The sequence below is a fragment of the Furipterus horrens genome, unplaced genomic scaffold, assembly GCF_987537825.1.
Source record: "Furipterus horrens unplaced genomic scaffold, mFurHor1.1.pri manual_scaffold_5, whole genome shotgun sequence".
NCBI classification, from domain to species: domain Eukaryota; kingdom Metazoa; phylum Chordata; class Mammalia; order Chiroptera; family Furipteridae; genus Furipterus; species Furipterus horrens.
Genome location: NW_028327175.1, coordinates 152,207,040 through 152,223,660, shown reverse-complemented (window position 1 = coordinate 152,223,660; position 16,621 = coordinate 152,207,040). Strand labels below are relative to the sequence as shown.

General features: G+C 39.0%; 1 protein-coding gene across 4 annotated transcripts in view; it reads left to right on the top strand.

Moving 5' to 3' along the window:
• Positions 1-16,621, top strand: part of RHOBTB1 (Rho related BTB domain containing 1) — a 69,967-nt gene that overhangs the window by 28,565 nt on the left and 24,781 nt on the right. For all 4 annotated transcript variants that reach the window (XM_090278071.1, XM_090278072.1, XM_090278073.1 and 1 more), the window contains 2 exons: positions 1,328-1,529; positions 1,892-1,995. In XM_090278071.1, coding sequence (XP_090134197.1) covers positions 1,338-1,529; positions 1,892-1,995 — 296 coding nt within the window. In that variant the 5' untranslated portion in view covers positions 1,328-1,337. The remainder of the gene's footprint in view (positions 1-1,327; positions 1,530-1,891; positions 1,996-16,621) is intronic.

Sequence of the window (16,621 nt, the reverse complement as noted above, 5' to 3'; positions counted from 1 at the left end):
ACTGTGTAGAAACCACAGATCATATCCTAACCTCATCACACATCTGTTCCTTGAATTACTCCTTTCCTGTGACATAGTTCTCCAGCCTCTGGTTTATCTCTTCCTGTGACAGTGTTACAGGAGACAGTTTCATGTTCAGATGGTTCTAACTGTGAAAAAGCATTCTTCTTAATATTCTTCCTTCTATCTCTCCCACTATACTCTTAATCTCATATTATGCAAATGGTCATTTTTCTCAAATCAGTTCAATTATTGAGTCCCCACTATGTATTAGGTCCTACAGCCTCTTTACCATTATGGCCATTAAAACCATTATCAACTCTTTAAAAATGACCATCTAACCAATTTTCTCAGTTTGACAATAGACTTCCTCAAAAGGGTAGTTACAGTTCATTAAAATCTTAAATTTTAAAATGACCGGCTGTCCATCCAGTTGCTACTGGGAGTCAGTCTTCTCTGCATTTGTGGGAGCAGGTTTTCCTCTTCCTCTTGACCCTCCAATTCAGCGTCTCTCTTTACATCTTTTTTAATGTTTTCAAGAAAATCCCAAAGTAATTCCTCATCCTGGTAAAAATCCTTCTTTACCAAATAGTTCCAGATTTCTTGATGAAAACACAGAAAGAAGGAGAATAAAAAAAAAAAAAAATGTTGCTTAATTGTATCTCTCTTGAGAATATATTGTTTTAATATATTAATTTGATTAATAAAAATCAGTAACTGAATAAATATGTTAATTTTATTAATGTACCAAATGTCAGTCTTAGAATTTACTCTTTAGTAAAGTTGGGTAGAACTTTCTGCTTGAACTTGTGAGTCTCCTCTAAGTCACCACGATAGTTGAGAACCTATAGAAAACTGCTTTCCAATGGGAGATATTGAATCACTGGAAACCTGATGGTATGGACATTAGTATTGCCAAGGCATCTTATGCCCTACTGTCTAAGGTTAAACCGGCAGGTGATGAGTTTCTTTAGCGAGTCAACATGAGGAGCTAGTGAGCTATATAAAAGTGTTCCAGCAGTCCTGAGTTGTCTGGAAGGATATCCAGTAGGCAGGTTGTATTTAGAGAAAACCAAGAAGAAAATCACATGTTAACCAGAATAAACCATTTTGGGTCAAAATAACAACCCAGTGTTTTTATACTTGTGTGAAATATAAAAAAAAAACTCAGGTTTCACTTAGGCTTAGTTTAAACTTCCAAACATCTTCTTATGCTTGGGCACATCGAAAGGAGTTCCTGGACAAGGAAAACTGCCTGAACCCCTCAAGTCCTTGATTGCTCTGGAAAGCCAGGGTGCCTTTAATGTTGGTCCCCCTCTTCTTATAGAGTTGTATAAATGGACACTGACATGGACTACGAAAGACCCAACGTTGAAACCATCAAGTGTGTGGTTGTGGGAGATAATGCCGTGGGGAAGACGCGCTTGATCTGTGCCAGAGCATGTAATACGACGTTAACGCAGTACCAGCTGCTAGCCACCCATGTACCAACCGTGTGGGCCATTGACCAGTACCGGGTCTGCCAGGAGGTAAGATGTACAGAGTTTCTTTCCAATCCTCAGGGCACATTGTCGCTGCTGCCAGTCTGATATTAAAAGTGGGGGAAAGGCAATTAGTGCGTTCAAAGTAAATCTAACATTTTTAGTGCCACAAGAGAAGACAAAAGCAAAATGCAAATTTGGGAATATGGCTACGGTATCCTGAATTAGGTGGTTGGAATCATGGGATTCCACAAAGAGAATTAGCCTTAGTTTAAGTCCTGTTAAGTAAGGTGGAATAAGAAAACGAAAAGCAAGTGACTCGGATGGGCACGGAGGGGTGCTGACTCAGACATCCTTCTCCTGGGAGCTTTTGAACGGCACTGAGTATGGATGTTCTCTTTGTCCTGCAGGTCCTGGAACGTTCCCGGGATGTGGTTGATGAAGTGAGTGTTTCTCTCAGGCTGTGGGATACTTTTGGCGATCATCACAAAGACAGACGTTTTGCTTACGGCAGGTAAACCAGGACTAGTCAGCAGGGTTGAGCTTGACTACAATTTCTTTTCCAAAACTCGCAGCTGCTTCATAAAAGCAACAAAAACCACATCATATGGCCTTGAAATGTATTGGGTTCTGCCCTGTGTCTAAAAAAAGAGAAAAAAATACAACAACAAAATGACATTGTTTCCTGTTGTCAAGAAAAGCAGTCTGCCTTGCCTAGGAAGTACTTGACCCAAAACAACCAGAGTGCTAGTTAAACTAGGATGTTTGCTAGACAGTGTTCTTCTGTGCCCTCAGTCTTGGGTGGCTTTGATTGCTGTTTTCCTCAATAATGCTTTATGTGCATCTGTTAAAATGTTTTAAATTTGCTTAGCACATGGCCACTCCATGTCTGAAGGTCTCTTTGGTCTTTTCATGACCATATTTGCAGTCTGATGTTATTTGCTTTGGGCTTTGTTATCTGAAAAGTCTATTACTTTTATGTGAAGGTCATTTTTAAAAAGAAAGAAAAATATCTCTGAAGTCCTTCACAAGGCATATTTCCAAAATGAACTGAAGCATTTATATCTCTTTTTCATTTAAAAAAAAGAAAATGAAGAAGGCAAATTCCAGTAAAAGGAAGGTTGATCTAAAAGGACATTCATATGAGTAAGAACATGGTCAAAGTGCCTTAAAATATTTAGATACTTCTTGTCACCAAAACACCAACAGACTCTTTGTGACTCTAACTTTCTGAAAGGCTATCTTAAGGAATGTGTTATAGCTATCGAAGTCGAGATAAGGAGATTTTTTTTACCCTTTAATTGTAAATTAACACATTTCATTTTAAGTTTAGAATTTAGGTCTCATGAATCAGTTCCCTTGTTAACATCAGACATGGTTTTACCTCATAGAATTGAATTATTTAGATACTCCAAACACATGAGTTACTCCTTGGTATTGAGATAAGCATTGCTGAAAGTTATTTCTATTTCTTTAAGCCAGTAGCTCTGCAAACCTCTGAGCACACTTTTATTGGCATTTATCCAAGTGATCTCAAATACTGAATAAACCACTGGAATGGGTTTGCGCATTGCTGAGAAGTCATTCACATACTGAAAGAATCTGCAAGTTAGACAAGTTTGTTTAAAGGAACTCAAAAAGAGACATATGAAAGTAAAACATTAATTTTAGTGTAACAAAAACTTTTGGTAACAAGGACTTTTGAACTTAATATTCAGCATCAGATACTTTTCTTCTCCTTAATTTCCTGTTTTGTTATTTTTCTTTTCCATGATGTTCTCGATTTTTATCTTAGTTGCCATATTAAGTGTTTTCTTTTGTCCAATGATTACACACACACACACACACACACACACACACACACACACACTAATGAGCCTGCTTAGAAGTACTCTGCAATCACGTTTGTAATATCGGTGGTTTTTAGGAAACAATATATGATGACTTCAAGCAAAGTGAGGATATACATGGTAGTTTTCAAAGGTCTAAATATGCACTCACTGAAACATTGTGTTTTGTTTCTGTAGCCTGGTTCAGTACCTCAGTCATTTGTTGCCCCTTGAAATGTACGCTTTTGAAATAATACATTTTAACTTGGGTCCACGGTGTAGAAGTTGTATGGTGGAAATATAAAAGCTGTTTCATTATTGTGTGAGATTCTCACTTAGGATTGATTTAATGGCAGAATAGCCTTCATTGATCTAATAGAGACAAGCATCTAGTCTACGTTGGGCCTCAGCCAGCCCCTTCCCTGATGTGTCTGGAGTCATTTTACAACTTGTCATGCCTGTTCTTACTCACCAACAAAAACAAGCGGCTTTTTCATGTGACTCCATCAGTTCAAAGTGCATTGTTCTGCTCCCTTCTCTGTTGTGTTTGGGTCTATCAACTGTAGCCAGTTCCCCCTTTGATGGAAACAGGATGCGCTTTCCAAGCCAAGTCTGATGCTCCGAGCGACACACAGGGGCTTCAGGAAATGCTCCCATGTTTCTGGCCGAGCTCTGTGTGGGCCTCACTTTGTGCACATGTTTGTACCTTGTACTTCCTGTCTTTTCTAATTCTCCACAACCTCCCTGCATCCTGCCACAGACCCTACCACTGGTAAAAAACAAGAACCAGAGCTGTTCTGTCCTCGACTCCAGTATCTTTCTATAAATCCTAAAAATGTAACACCATATTGATGTAGCACCAAAACATTACATTGTGTGGAAAAGTCTGATAGTAGTAAGAGTTTCTTTTATCCATATATGGCTCTAACCATTGCACTCCATTGCTATGTGCAAGCTGTTAAATTTCTTTATGGCTTTCATTTTTAGCTGCATATCATTTTTGAAGGAGGAAAAACCCTAATTACACAGTTCCTGACAATCAGTTTCATTTGCCAACCTGTTTTTTGACTGATGTTTTTACTGTACTTGGTGTGAATTACAAGTCAGTGAGATGTGATATGTTCCTTATACTTGGAAATGTATTTGAAGCTTTTTTGAAATAATTCATTTGATTCTTGTGGTGACACTGAAAGAAACCAGATTCCTACCAGGCTACCTTAGACCTCACCTTCAGTTTCCTCTGCTTCTTAGCACCAAACTAGTTAATAATTTGCCCCCTCAAACATTCTTTGGCATAGACAGCGTCTACTTTGTGGAGTGGATTCTGTGGGCCAAGGGGGTATCAGTCTGCCAACTTGAATTGCAATTTTCCTAACATGGCATAGCTATAACCAGTATGGCATTGCTCTTTTTATAATCGTCAACTATTCAAACCATTTTTTAGCCAACTAGAATAATAGCTTCAATTTATCCAAGGCCTATAATATGCCAGTCAGAATAGTTGGTGCTTTGCCAACATTAGTTAAGCTAATCCTTTTAGGAACCTTAGGAGGCAGAGATTATTTCCTGCTACGATTGAGTGAGTTGTGTTCTTTTATTATCATAACTTGCCCAACAGTGAGTTTCAGAGGTAGATTCAAACTCAGCTCTGCCTGACTCCAGGCTTCCACCGTCTCTACTATACCAACTTCATTTTAAATAGGATGTAACTGAAAACCACTCCGCAGTGATGAACTAGGTGTCTATTTGCTGTTTCGTATTTCTGCAAAGACTTAGAACTAGAAGAGATCTTAAAAGTGCATCTGGTTGACTTCTTTTCTTCAGAAACTAAATCATCCATCCAAAAAAAAGTATTGATAGGCAAAAGTCCTTCTATTCGCTGGAGATGAAAGGTAGCAGAGTAACATCAGCATCCGAACACTTAACACATTTGAAATCTGTCAACCCCTTTTGTCTGGAGTGAATGGCTCCAACTCTCCTGTAGCCTGTCTTCCCACCACCTACTTTCTATCCACTTTTGGATGAACTTTTGAAGCTCTTTTCTGGGTCTTTTAAAATGTCAAGAACAAAACTGTACATAGTAACCATGACTGTAATCAGCTGCTCTTTATTTGGCAAGAAGAGAGCCTCTTTTTAAAGGGATATCACTTGAAGTTTTTCCCTGGAGCTATTATAAAAGTGAAATGTTCACACTTAAGTACCTAGCGCTGAAAAGGTAGGCAAATAGGATGGGCCCTGCCTTCAACAGGACATCTGGTTCTCTCAGCCCCCCTCAGACAGTCACACCACTCATAAATAATTACAAATTGTATTGTTTCCTTTCATTGGAAACTTCCATCATTGATCTGTCTCAGGGTCAGATAACCTTCAAACACTTCATAAAGCCTATGGTGCTGGAGGTGGTAGTTATTAACAGCAGCTACAATTTAATACAGGTTCCCATGAGTCAGGCCTGTGATAGGTGCTCCACAAATCTTGTCCCACATCATTCTTGTGGTGACCTGCAAAGTAGGCTCTCTTCATAGTTGAACAAACAGGCACAGAAAGGGGCCAAGGTCAGACAGCTAGGGAAGAGTAGAACTGAACTTTTCCTTTCGTTGTGTCTGACTACAAAGCCTGTATTTTCCCTTTCCACTATGCTTTTGTGCCTGACGATGATGATTGGTCACAAACTTACTTTAAAATTTTTCCTGGTGCAGTCTCATTCCTGTGCTGTTTTTTGTGGATGCTGAAGACCAGCATTCCCCATCTGTGGCCAGCTCCAATATTCCATTGTTCCTCTGAAGTTTTTGTACCTAGCCAACAACTTAATTCTTTCTCTGCGTCCATAAGTTGCTGAACATGAATCCTTTCACTTGGAATAAAAATGAGACAGTCAAGTGAACTTCCTGAGAGTGAGCAGTAATCTTGGGCTCAGTTGGTCCTTCATTTCTGCAGATTCCTCATTTACAAATTCTACCCACAACAGATTGAAAATATTTGGCAAAAAAATGTTAATGTTGTTGCTGACATGTACTATGTAGTTAAGCCTGTGATGGTTGCATCTGTACTGAACATGTACATACTTCTTTCCATGTCATTATTCCCTAAATAATGCTATGTAACAACAATTTACAAGCATTTACATTATATTAGGTGTTATAAGTAATCTAGAGATTATTTAAAGTATCAGAGAGGATATGCTTAGGTTATATGCAACTACTATGCCATTTTACAAAAGCACTGGAGCATCCTCAGATCCTGGTATCCACAAAGGGTCCTGGAACCAATGCTCTATGAATACTGAGTGACAACCATATGTTATATGACATGCTTTCCCCAAAAAATTTAACTTAAGCACACAGAACCACGGTACTTGTTCTTCTACCCAACAATTTCTGGGCATATTTTCAGTCCAGCTGGAATCTATTTATTGTATAAATTATTCTTACACTCTGATTCTTCTCAAATGTTATTAGCTCCTTGTACAGTACAAGTTTTAAATGGTAATATTAATCAGAACTGGGGTTTCTGTGTATCTATTTAATAAGATGGGTCCAGTTTCACACTGAAGGCACATGTAACAGATACAGCATGAATACATCGCATTTTGAGTGCTTGGCTAGCTCTCCTTTAAAAAATTCAGGATTGTGGGTGACCATAGTTTATGTCCTTGTCTGGGATTGGCTGTACTTGTGGTTATTGGTGAAAGAAGGAGTCAGAAACAACCAGTGTTTCTAGCTAGAGTATTTTCAAGTAGTTCTTATTGTTCATGGCACATTCTAAAACCTAAGCCAGAAGTAACATTCTAATGATGGTATCAGGATGGCAAAAAGCCTCTTTGACAGAGAAATATGTCAAGGGTGGGGATGGACCAGGGCCAAGACTAGGGTGAGATGAGCAAGGCATTCCACCTTGGTCATAAAATATAAATAATAATAATTTTTTTTTCAGATTTAATGTGTTTTATTGATTAAAATATTACATTTGTGCCAATTTCCCTTCCCTCTGCTCCCCTCCACCCAGTGGCCCCCCTCCCTCCAGTTGTCCCCCCCTTTTAGATTATGTCCATTAGTTGTGCATACAGTTCCTCCCAACCTCTCTCCGTCTATTCCATTCCCTCCTACCTTGATCTCCAATTCCTATATCATCTCCCTCCCTCTCCCCACTCCCCCTCCCTGTTGACCTCCCCCCAATATGCTTCCCGTACCCACAGTTCCTTTTCCACTCTCGTTGCCTGTTTAGTTTGCCTTTGTTTCATCTCCTTAGCTTCTGTTTTTTAAACCAGTCCCTTTAACATCTCATATAACAGTGGTTTGGATCTAATGAACTCTTTCAGTTTTATTTTGTCCTGGAAACACTTTCTCTGTCCTTCTATTCTGAATGACAATTTCGCTGGATAGAGTATTCGTGGTTGTAGGTTTTGGATTTTCATTACTTTGAATATTTCTTGCCAGTCCCTTCTTGCCTGTAGGGTTTCCCTTGAGAAGTCTGCTGATAGTCTAATTGGGACCCCTTTGTACATAATTCTTTTCTTCTCTCTTGCTGCTTTTAAGATTCTCTCTTTATCTTTAATTTTTGACATTTTGATTATAATGTGTCTTGGAGTGGTTCTCCCTGGGTCCAGTCTCTTGGGAATTCTCCTTGCTTCCTGGACCTGCAAGTCTATTCCCTTCCCCAAGTCTGGGAAGTTCTCCTTTATATATTTTCACTCAATTTTTCAAGTTCTAGTTCGTCTTCCTCATTCTCTGGCAAACCAATGATTCTTATGTTGGGCCTTTTGTAGCTGTCCCAGAGGTTTCTGATCCTCTCATTGTTGCTTCCCATTTCCTCTCGCTGCATTGGTTGACTGCTTGTTCCTTCTCCATATTCCAGTTTGTTGAAATGAACTCTGGATTTTTTTTCCTCACCATCTGTCTCGTATGCGGTTTTGTTCCTTTCGTTATGAAAGTTTTTCGCTTCTTTCTTATCTTTTTCCTGCTCTTTTGTGAATTCTGTAAGCCACCTGATAACAATGGCCCAGAACTGAGCCTCTGACAGGTTTCTTATCGGTTCATCTGTCAGGTTCTCTATCTGCTGCCTGGTGAGCTGTGTCACCGGTATTTCTATAGTTGTCTGCCACATTTTGACAGATGCGTTTTGTTTTCTTGGGCCGGCTGTCGGGGGCAGTGCCTGTGTACTCGTAATGACCCAGCGACCGGCGCCGTTTGGCGTCACAAGTCAGCGACCGGCGCCTGTCTGCGGCCTATTTCGCAGCCCTGTGGTGCTTTCTTTCTTTGGGGGCGGGGGTCCAAAATGGATTCACACAGTTATTCAGCTAGGAGACCGGGATCCGTCCTCCCGCCCCCCTGGGCCTCACTGTTCAAGGCGATGCGGTGGCCGCTCTCCCCAGCGCTGGGGTCGCGCACTGCCAGGGGCTTGACTGCCGCCGGGATTTTTCGCCACCCCCGCCGCTCCGCAAACAGCTTTGCCCTCTTTAACTCTTACCTGCCCGAATGGCACCGCTGGTTTATAACTTCATATGTTGGGCTTCCGTGTAGTTTTATTTTCTGGAATTTCTAGTTATCCTTTGTTTTGAAGTAGTTGTATTCCTCTCTAGTTGTAGAGGGAGACCTAGCGTGTCCGTCTAAGCCTCCATCTTGGCTGGAAGTCCTTTCAAATAATAATAATTTTTTAACGATAGGATCACTACCACTGATTTTGTATTTGTGCCTCAGGCTCATTATGCTACTGTTACTGGTCTTGGCTTTATTTAAAATTTTGGTATTTTGTTCATCATGGATATTTTTTCCTTTAAGTTTGTTTTTTTGTTTGTTTTAAGATTTGTTTCATCTGGATTACTGAGGGATTTTATTTTGTTTTGTTTTGTTTTTGTGACCTCTATACATTTTGTACTTGAAGCAAGCGCTAAACTCTCTTCACCCAAGACCTGGCCCTGACGGTGGACTTTATAAATTGATAGCAAGGTCACAAAGAGAGGAAAGTTAGCAATGCATGTTCTTTATGGGAAACTATTCCAAACCACAGTTGTAAACACGTGCTACAATGGGATCTAGGAAAATTCTTGCAACTTATGTCTTAAAGATATGTAGTTCTGTAAACTGCTCTGGCATAAGGGACTAAGTAAGACCTGCCCAGGTTATAGAAAACAGTAGAAAGACATAAGAAAAACATCTGGTTGGACCAACATGCAGTAATAGTTATTCCCTAAGAGGTTAAGCTAAAACTGCTCGCTCTCATACTTGAGTATGCCTAACCACACTGGCTGTTCTGGTTTCAGGGCTCTGGAGAGAGGTGGATCAGCAAATTTTAGCTAGTACCTGGATGATTATAAAGCAAGTAGTCCTCAGGCCATACTTCGGTAAACACTAGCATGGAGTTATCATGATGCTCTTTACTGAACCTCAGCCAAATGGGAGAAATATCTCAAAGATTAGAGAGAGAACTTGTAAGTAAAAGAAACCAAAGAACACATACTATATGATTCTGTTTCTATAAAATTCTAGAAAATGTGATCTATAGTGACAGAAGGTATATCACTGATGGCCTAGGAAACAGGATGGAGGGAGGAATAAGGTTCAAAGGAACACAAGGAAACTTTTTGGGTGATGGATGTTTGTTATCTTGATTGGGATGATAATATCAAGGATGCATACTTTTGTCAAAATTAATCAAATTGAACACTAAGTACACAAGTTTTTTTAAATAAAAATATTTGGGGGGCAATAAAAATAATCTATGATACATGAGAAATTTTTCGTGGTAGACAATATGTTTTATTTATTCATAGAAATTAAAGTTAGTTCTTATTGAAAACATAAATATTTTATGTGAACATAGGGAGGGGTGGGAAATGAGACCTGATTTTTAATAGCAGAATATGGGAAATGGGATGTTTCTAGAATCTCAAAGCTAACAAAGGAACACTATTAAATTGTCCCAAAATCATCCTGGTTCCCTTTTCTAAGAGATAAGTGTCCTCAGATGTGGGAATTATAGCCTGACCAAGTAGCCTATGTCTTTGGCTGTGCTTATATTTGTATCTTTTTCTAAGAAAATAAATGTGACCAGATACCCCATGATAGCCAAAGAGAGAACACCATGTTCCATGGAAGTTTTCCATGCCACCATCAAATAGTAACAATTTTGTCTTTCCTAGGGGTTTGTTCTGGAACTGGAGGATGCAGTAGTAACCTCTGGGAGTATACACATGACCTTCTCCATTTGATACTCAGTCACCCTGACTGGGAACAGGGTACAGAGTGCAGGGATCAGGAGTGTCCTCTCACTGGGTTAAGTAGTGAAAGGACAGTGTGAGGCTCCATTCTTGTTCATTTCTCTGGTTGAGCCCCGCCTGCCTTTCTAGCCTCATTGCTTGCTCCTGGAATAACCAGATATATGTAGTTTCCTGTCCTCTTTTGTCTCTAGGCCCACAAACATGCTTTTGCTTTTTTATCTACATAGAAAAATTACAGTCCCACCCCATCTATTCTTTATCTACTTAATTACCACTAATAGTCTAAGAATTTAGAACAAGAGTCACAAATTACCTTAAATCTTCTTCATCCCTATCACTTTCAGAATCCAGGTGAAGTATCTCTCCTTTAAGTGTCTGTACATTACGTTTACAAATCTCTGCTGCAGCCGTGATCACAATGTTTGAAAATTGTTCCATAATCATCTCCCATTCCCCTTATCCTATTATCCCTGGTATCTTTAGAACAGAGATTTTTGTCTTTCTACTTTATGATCCAAATGCCTGAGTCTGGGACATAGTAGGAGCTTAATAAATGTTAGTTGAAGGAGTGCATGAACCTATCAAGCTTATGTAAGCCCCCATCTTCTAAGGCACTTACAAGGAAATATCATTATAACAAACTCTAAATTATTTTACTAGGTTGAATTTTATATTTGCACTTTTAAAGTAAGACTAACAAATCATGTACCAACTGCAGGTAAAGAAGATGGAAAACTCTGGTGCCTAGCCTCTCTTTGACAAATTAGCAAATGGAAGGTTAAGCTGTGAAGCCAGGAGAAAAAGGAGGGAGACACAGTCAGCCACAACCCCAAAACCTCCCTTTTCTCCCAAATATTTGGATTTGTAAATTTTTTTAAGATGACTTGTTTGAGTGAATATTATTAAACAGAATTACTTGTATTCATACTAATGCTTTTCCAACTATATGTTGTTTCGCATCTGAGTATCATTGCCAAGATCTTTGTAAGAATCATTTTAAAAAATCATTATATATAATTATTCCATTTGCCCAAAGATGAGGCATTAAGTAGAACAATTAAAGGTGGATTATTACTGCCTTGTGCTCATCCAAAACAAACAAAAATACATTAGACTAAATGCATACAAGTAATCATAAAATTGAAGGCGATGGACTTTTATGGATTACATACTAAAGCACAGGATTGCAGTGACACCAGATCATCTGGAACACAGAACATATGTCTGTGCCATGCTCTGTGCCCCTCCACCTGCTGGTCCACACTGTCCTGCCTGCTCTGAACTGGTACATCCTGTATTGTAACCAGAAGGCAAAATATCCCAAGGGCCAGATTCCAGTGCCAGACCCATCCCTGTCCCCAGAACAAAATTGTCCTTGGGAAGAAGCAGTGCCAAATGAGATAGCAACTGGGCTTGATTGATGACTGAGGTCACTTGTGTTCCAAGAACTAGAAGGGTGCTGGCTGCTGCCCAAACACTGGTCAAGGCTGAGAAAGAAGGTCTTTTGTGCTTCAACCCAGAAAAGCATTAATGAACCCAAAAGATGTCACAGAAGTATGAATAATGAGATCACTAGATGGATAAAAAGAATAAGGAACATATGCGTTATTCAATACATAAATGTGGTGTGTTCTGTCCTTTTTTTTTACCTTTTTCTGTTACTACTAAATAACTATAAGCTTGACAATTTGAGTAAAATCTACCTAAGCATGTTGACTTTTCCTCACGGAAGAAGAACAAACATCAGTTTATGATGTTTTATATACTGGGATCTTCTGATTAAGAAATATATTTCAGTCCATTCAGTTTTCCCTTTTAAATTGGTAAAAAGAAAAAGACTGTTGAGAAATTCTGCAGTATCTTCAGAAGATAATTCTATTACCATCTTTCAGCAATTCCATATCAGTAAAAGACATTAGCTGTTAAGCCAAAAGGAAAAGATCTTTTGATGAGAATGTTCTGCCATTCCTATTAGCTGCAATATACAAAATATGTCCCTGGTGACTTTTGAACTTATATTCATCATATTTGTCTGACAGTAATTGGTACTTTACAGTTTACAGAACATTTCCACAAATATTTTTCTTGGTGAATTTTAACAACAGTCTATCAGTAACATTTAACATTTGCCATTCATTAGAGTTCCACAATTATTCCATCACTTCATTCTCTACCCAGAACTCCTCTGTCCCTAGCATATAGTACGTAGAACATAGTCAGAAGGACAAAGTACTGAATTACAGAAAGATAAAGCAAATTAGAAAATTCTCTTTTAAACTTATCACCTTGGCTATCTTTCTAGTTTAGTGATTTTTTTTTTTTTTTAATTTGGTTTCTGGCATTTTTTTAAATGATGGTCTGTGAAATAGAAGGTGTTCCCTTAAGCCTTAATTCTATGTAACTAAGAATTAATTCTGAAAGTAACCTGCCTATTTCTTTACATTATCTTTCCTTTTAAAGATAATCTAATTCCTGGAAGAGATCATTAATCTATTACTATTCTGGTGTTATGGTATCTAATTAGATTGGGTAAATCGATTTTTTAGATAAATTTAAATACTTTAAAATATATATTACCTGGTTAATCTTTGCTGTATACCAGAGATATTATATTGCTGTCTTTCAGCAATAATTGTCTGAAGAAATATAATAGCTTACATACTATTTTCATTCTTTATTAAAATTTTAACATATCTCATGACTTATTTTAGACCTAAATTTATTTCTTTTAGACTTTGTGTCTTCAAACAATATTGACATATATATTTTATCCTACAGTATCTATAAGGTTTTTATTTGATAAACAGTAACTGAAGGGCTCTTTTGTTACAAATGCTATATTGTGTACAATGGGAGAGAAACTAATAGGAACAGAACAAAATCCCTAAAAATGAAACTTATAGTATAGTGAGGAAGACAGCACATAAATAATTACAATTCAGTTTTAGAAATTCTGAACTAAAGATATCAGTACAAGGAACAGGGAAGAAAGAAAATTGCTCAGGGCTAGCACTCAAGCATCATTCTCAACTCCTCTTGGTTATATTTCACATCTGGTCCATGTGTAAACCCTATTGGCTCTGCCATGTATATATATATATATATATATATATATATATATATATATATTTAGAATGCAGCCACTTCTTACCATCTGCTCCCAGGCCAAAGTCACCATCATCTCCTGCTGGATTATAATCTCATAACTGGTCCTCTCTTGATTATCTCATCCCTTCTGACAACCCTCTCCCCACCACCATTTAATCAGTTCTCATTATAGCAGTGGGGTGATCCTTTTAATACATAAATTGCATCATGTCATTCTGCTCAAAAACTCTTAATGGTCTATCAGCTCACTTGAAGTAAGAACCAGACACCCCTGAGGCCCTCCCTACTTCTCCCCAGCATTGCCTCTCTGAGTTCAGCACCTGCTGTGTCCCCCTGACCCCCAAGGAAACATCTTTGGTATACTTCTGCCTCAGGACCTTTGCACTAGCAGTTTCCTTTTCCACTGGATTCTCCCCCAAGATATCAGCAAGTTAGCTCCCTCACATCCTTCAGGTCTTTACTGAAATGTCACCTTCTCAGTAAGGCCTTCCCTGGCCACATTTCAACAGCAAATTCTGTGCCCCAATATTTCTGTCCCCATTTCCTGCCTTATATTCTGTTTAGCACTTGTCACTGCCTAGCATACTACATATTTTACCTTTTTTTTTTTTTTTTTTTTTTTGCTTATTGTCTGTTTTCCACTGGAATATAAGCATGACAAGGATAAGCACAATAAGGACAATGACTTGTGTCTAACTAATTGCCGTATTCCCAGAGTCTAGAAGATTGCCTGGTGCACTGCAGGTTCTCAGTTAGTATTTATGGAATCGATTGAATGATTGCTTATTGATATTGGATAAGTGACTTAACAAGTTTTTGTGCCTTTGTCCACTCAAAGACAATTGCTTAGGGGCCTGGGTTAAAGGCCCTTTTTTTACTGTGATGGAATGATATTGCTGGTTTATTTCAGAAGAGTCAGGGAAGCTAATCCTAGAGACCTCCCATCTGACATGCTAGCCGACACAGAGGCTTTCTTCTGTCTACAGCTAGTCTTGCTCTCAGGAGAAAACATTAACAGTGTAGGAAGGAAGTTCCTCAGTCATCTAGCTTCAGGGAAAGCCAAAGAAAAATGGGAATAACAGGTGGCGCAGGGAGGGCATTTATCACCACAGTGTCTCCCCCTCCTGTGAAGCAAGCCTTAATGCCAGTGCTTCCTGCTTTCATTGACCAGGAGTTCAATGAGATTGCATAAGCTATTTCTTCTAACAAATTACCTGTGCTTCACCCAATTTCGCAGGCATTCGACTTTTTCAATGATTGTGTGAGGTATAAGAATATACTAAAGAGAGCACAAAGCGCTGAATATAGAAAAACAGCCAGTTTCCATTGGATGATAACCAACACCCTTCTAGGGCAGAGCCATTGCCCCCTGTGATGTTTGTACTCTGATGGTAGAACCAACCATTTTTAAGACTTGAGTATTATTTACCTCAGGGTTTGGTGACATTGGTGAATGTGGCGATGGCTTTCTTGCACAAGAGCGTGCACTCACTGCTCTGGTCCCATTTTTGGAGGGTGGGGGTGACTGGTTTAAAATGTTGCTTCCTACTAAACATGCAGTTATAGGCTTGGAAGAAATAGTTGCGCATGCTAATCACTCCCAAATCTGGATATATTTCAGGATGTTTTCCCCACATAACATCTGTACTTAAGAAGCCTCACTGCTATTGGTAAAGTATTGACTTGATTTCTCTGCTCACTCCAGGGCGCTGCATGGTCCTGCCCTGCCAGGTGCTCCCCTGCAGGCCCCTCCATCTTCCATGAGTATGAGCTTACATAGCCATTCATCTCCAGGTGGTTCTGTTCACCATCACTGACAACTCCCTCTGCATCTCATACACACTGGGCTGCTCCCCTACTAAAATTTTCCAAAGTCACATGTTACACATTTCTTTCCTCTGCCATGCTCCCAGCTATTTTTGTGCTGTTTTGATCTGTCTGTTTGCATAGCACTGTCAGACTGTATGCATGAAAGATGCGTTGTTGACGTAAATGGTTTTGAAAATGTTTCTGTAAAGAGCCTACCTTGATTATTGGGGTGAGGGGATAGGAGGACTTAAAGCCCCAGAAGTGGAGGTCAGAAACTACTACTTGAATCTTTGCCAAAGGGGGAAAGAAAGAAAGAAAGAAAGAAAGAAAGAAAGAAAGAAAGAAAGAAAGAAAGAAAGAAAGAAGGAAGGAAGGAAGGAAGGAAGGAAGGAAGGAAGGAAGGAAGGAAGGAAGGAAGGAAGGAAGGAAGGAAGGAAGGAAGGAAAGAAAGAAAGAAAGAAAGAAAGAAAGAAAGAAAGAAAGAAAGAAAGAAAGAAAGAAAGAGAAAGAAAAAGAAAGGAGGGAAGGAAGGGAGGGAGGGAGGGAGGGAGGAAGGAAGGAAGGAAGGAAGGAAGGAAGAAAGAAAGAAACCCATTAAAATGTGATTAAGATCTTAGAATCTCTACCCATATAAAGGATATGGGAGTTTCTACTAAAAAATATAATAATAGGCAGTAGCAATGTATCAAGAGGTGGTATCTTACCGTAGAACAAAAGGCTTAGAAAGGTTTGTTAAAAGGGAGATGCTTCCAGACAAGACTCAGGTCAATATAATTGTTAGCTTGTTTTTAGTCACCAAGTGCAAAAAACCCAACCAGAACTGGCACATTGGAGAAGAGCATTTGGCTGTCGCACTCGGTTATCCGGATTTCTGCGTGGAATCCACTCTCCTTCACATTGCCCATCCAGTCAGCCTGATATTAGGCTCTTGGATAAAGTGTAGATTAGGAATTCTTTCTCACTTAACCAGATAAGAAAACCCAAGGTTCACAGCTCCTTAGCTGGACAATGGTGGCGAAATAGATGGGACTAGTAAAGGGAAGACAAAGTAAGAAGACAGAAGCACTTTTGTGAAAGAAAATAACTTAAAAGACTCATTCCTAATGACCAGTCTTTGATATTGATTACCCTTTTTAAACCACTTCTTCAAAGGATGAATTTGGTACTTCATATTGGAA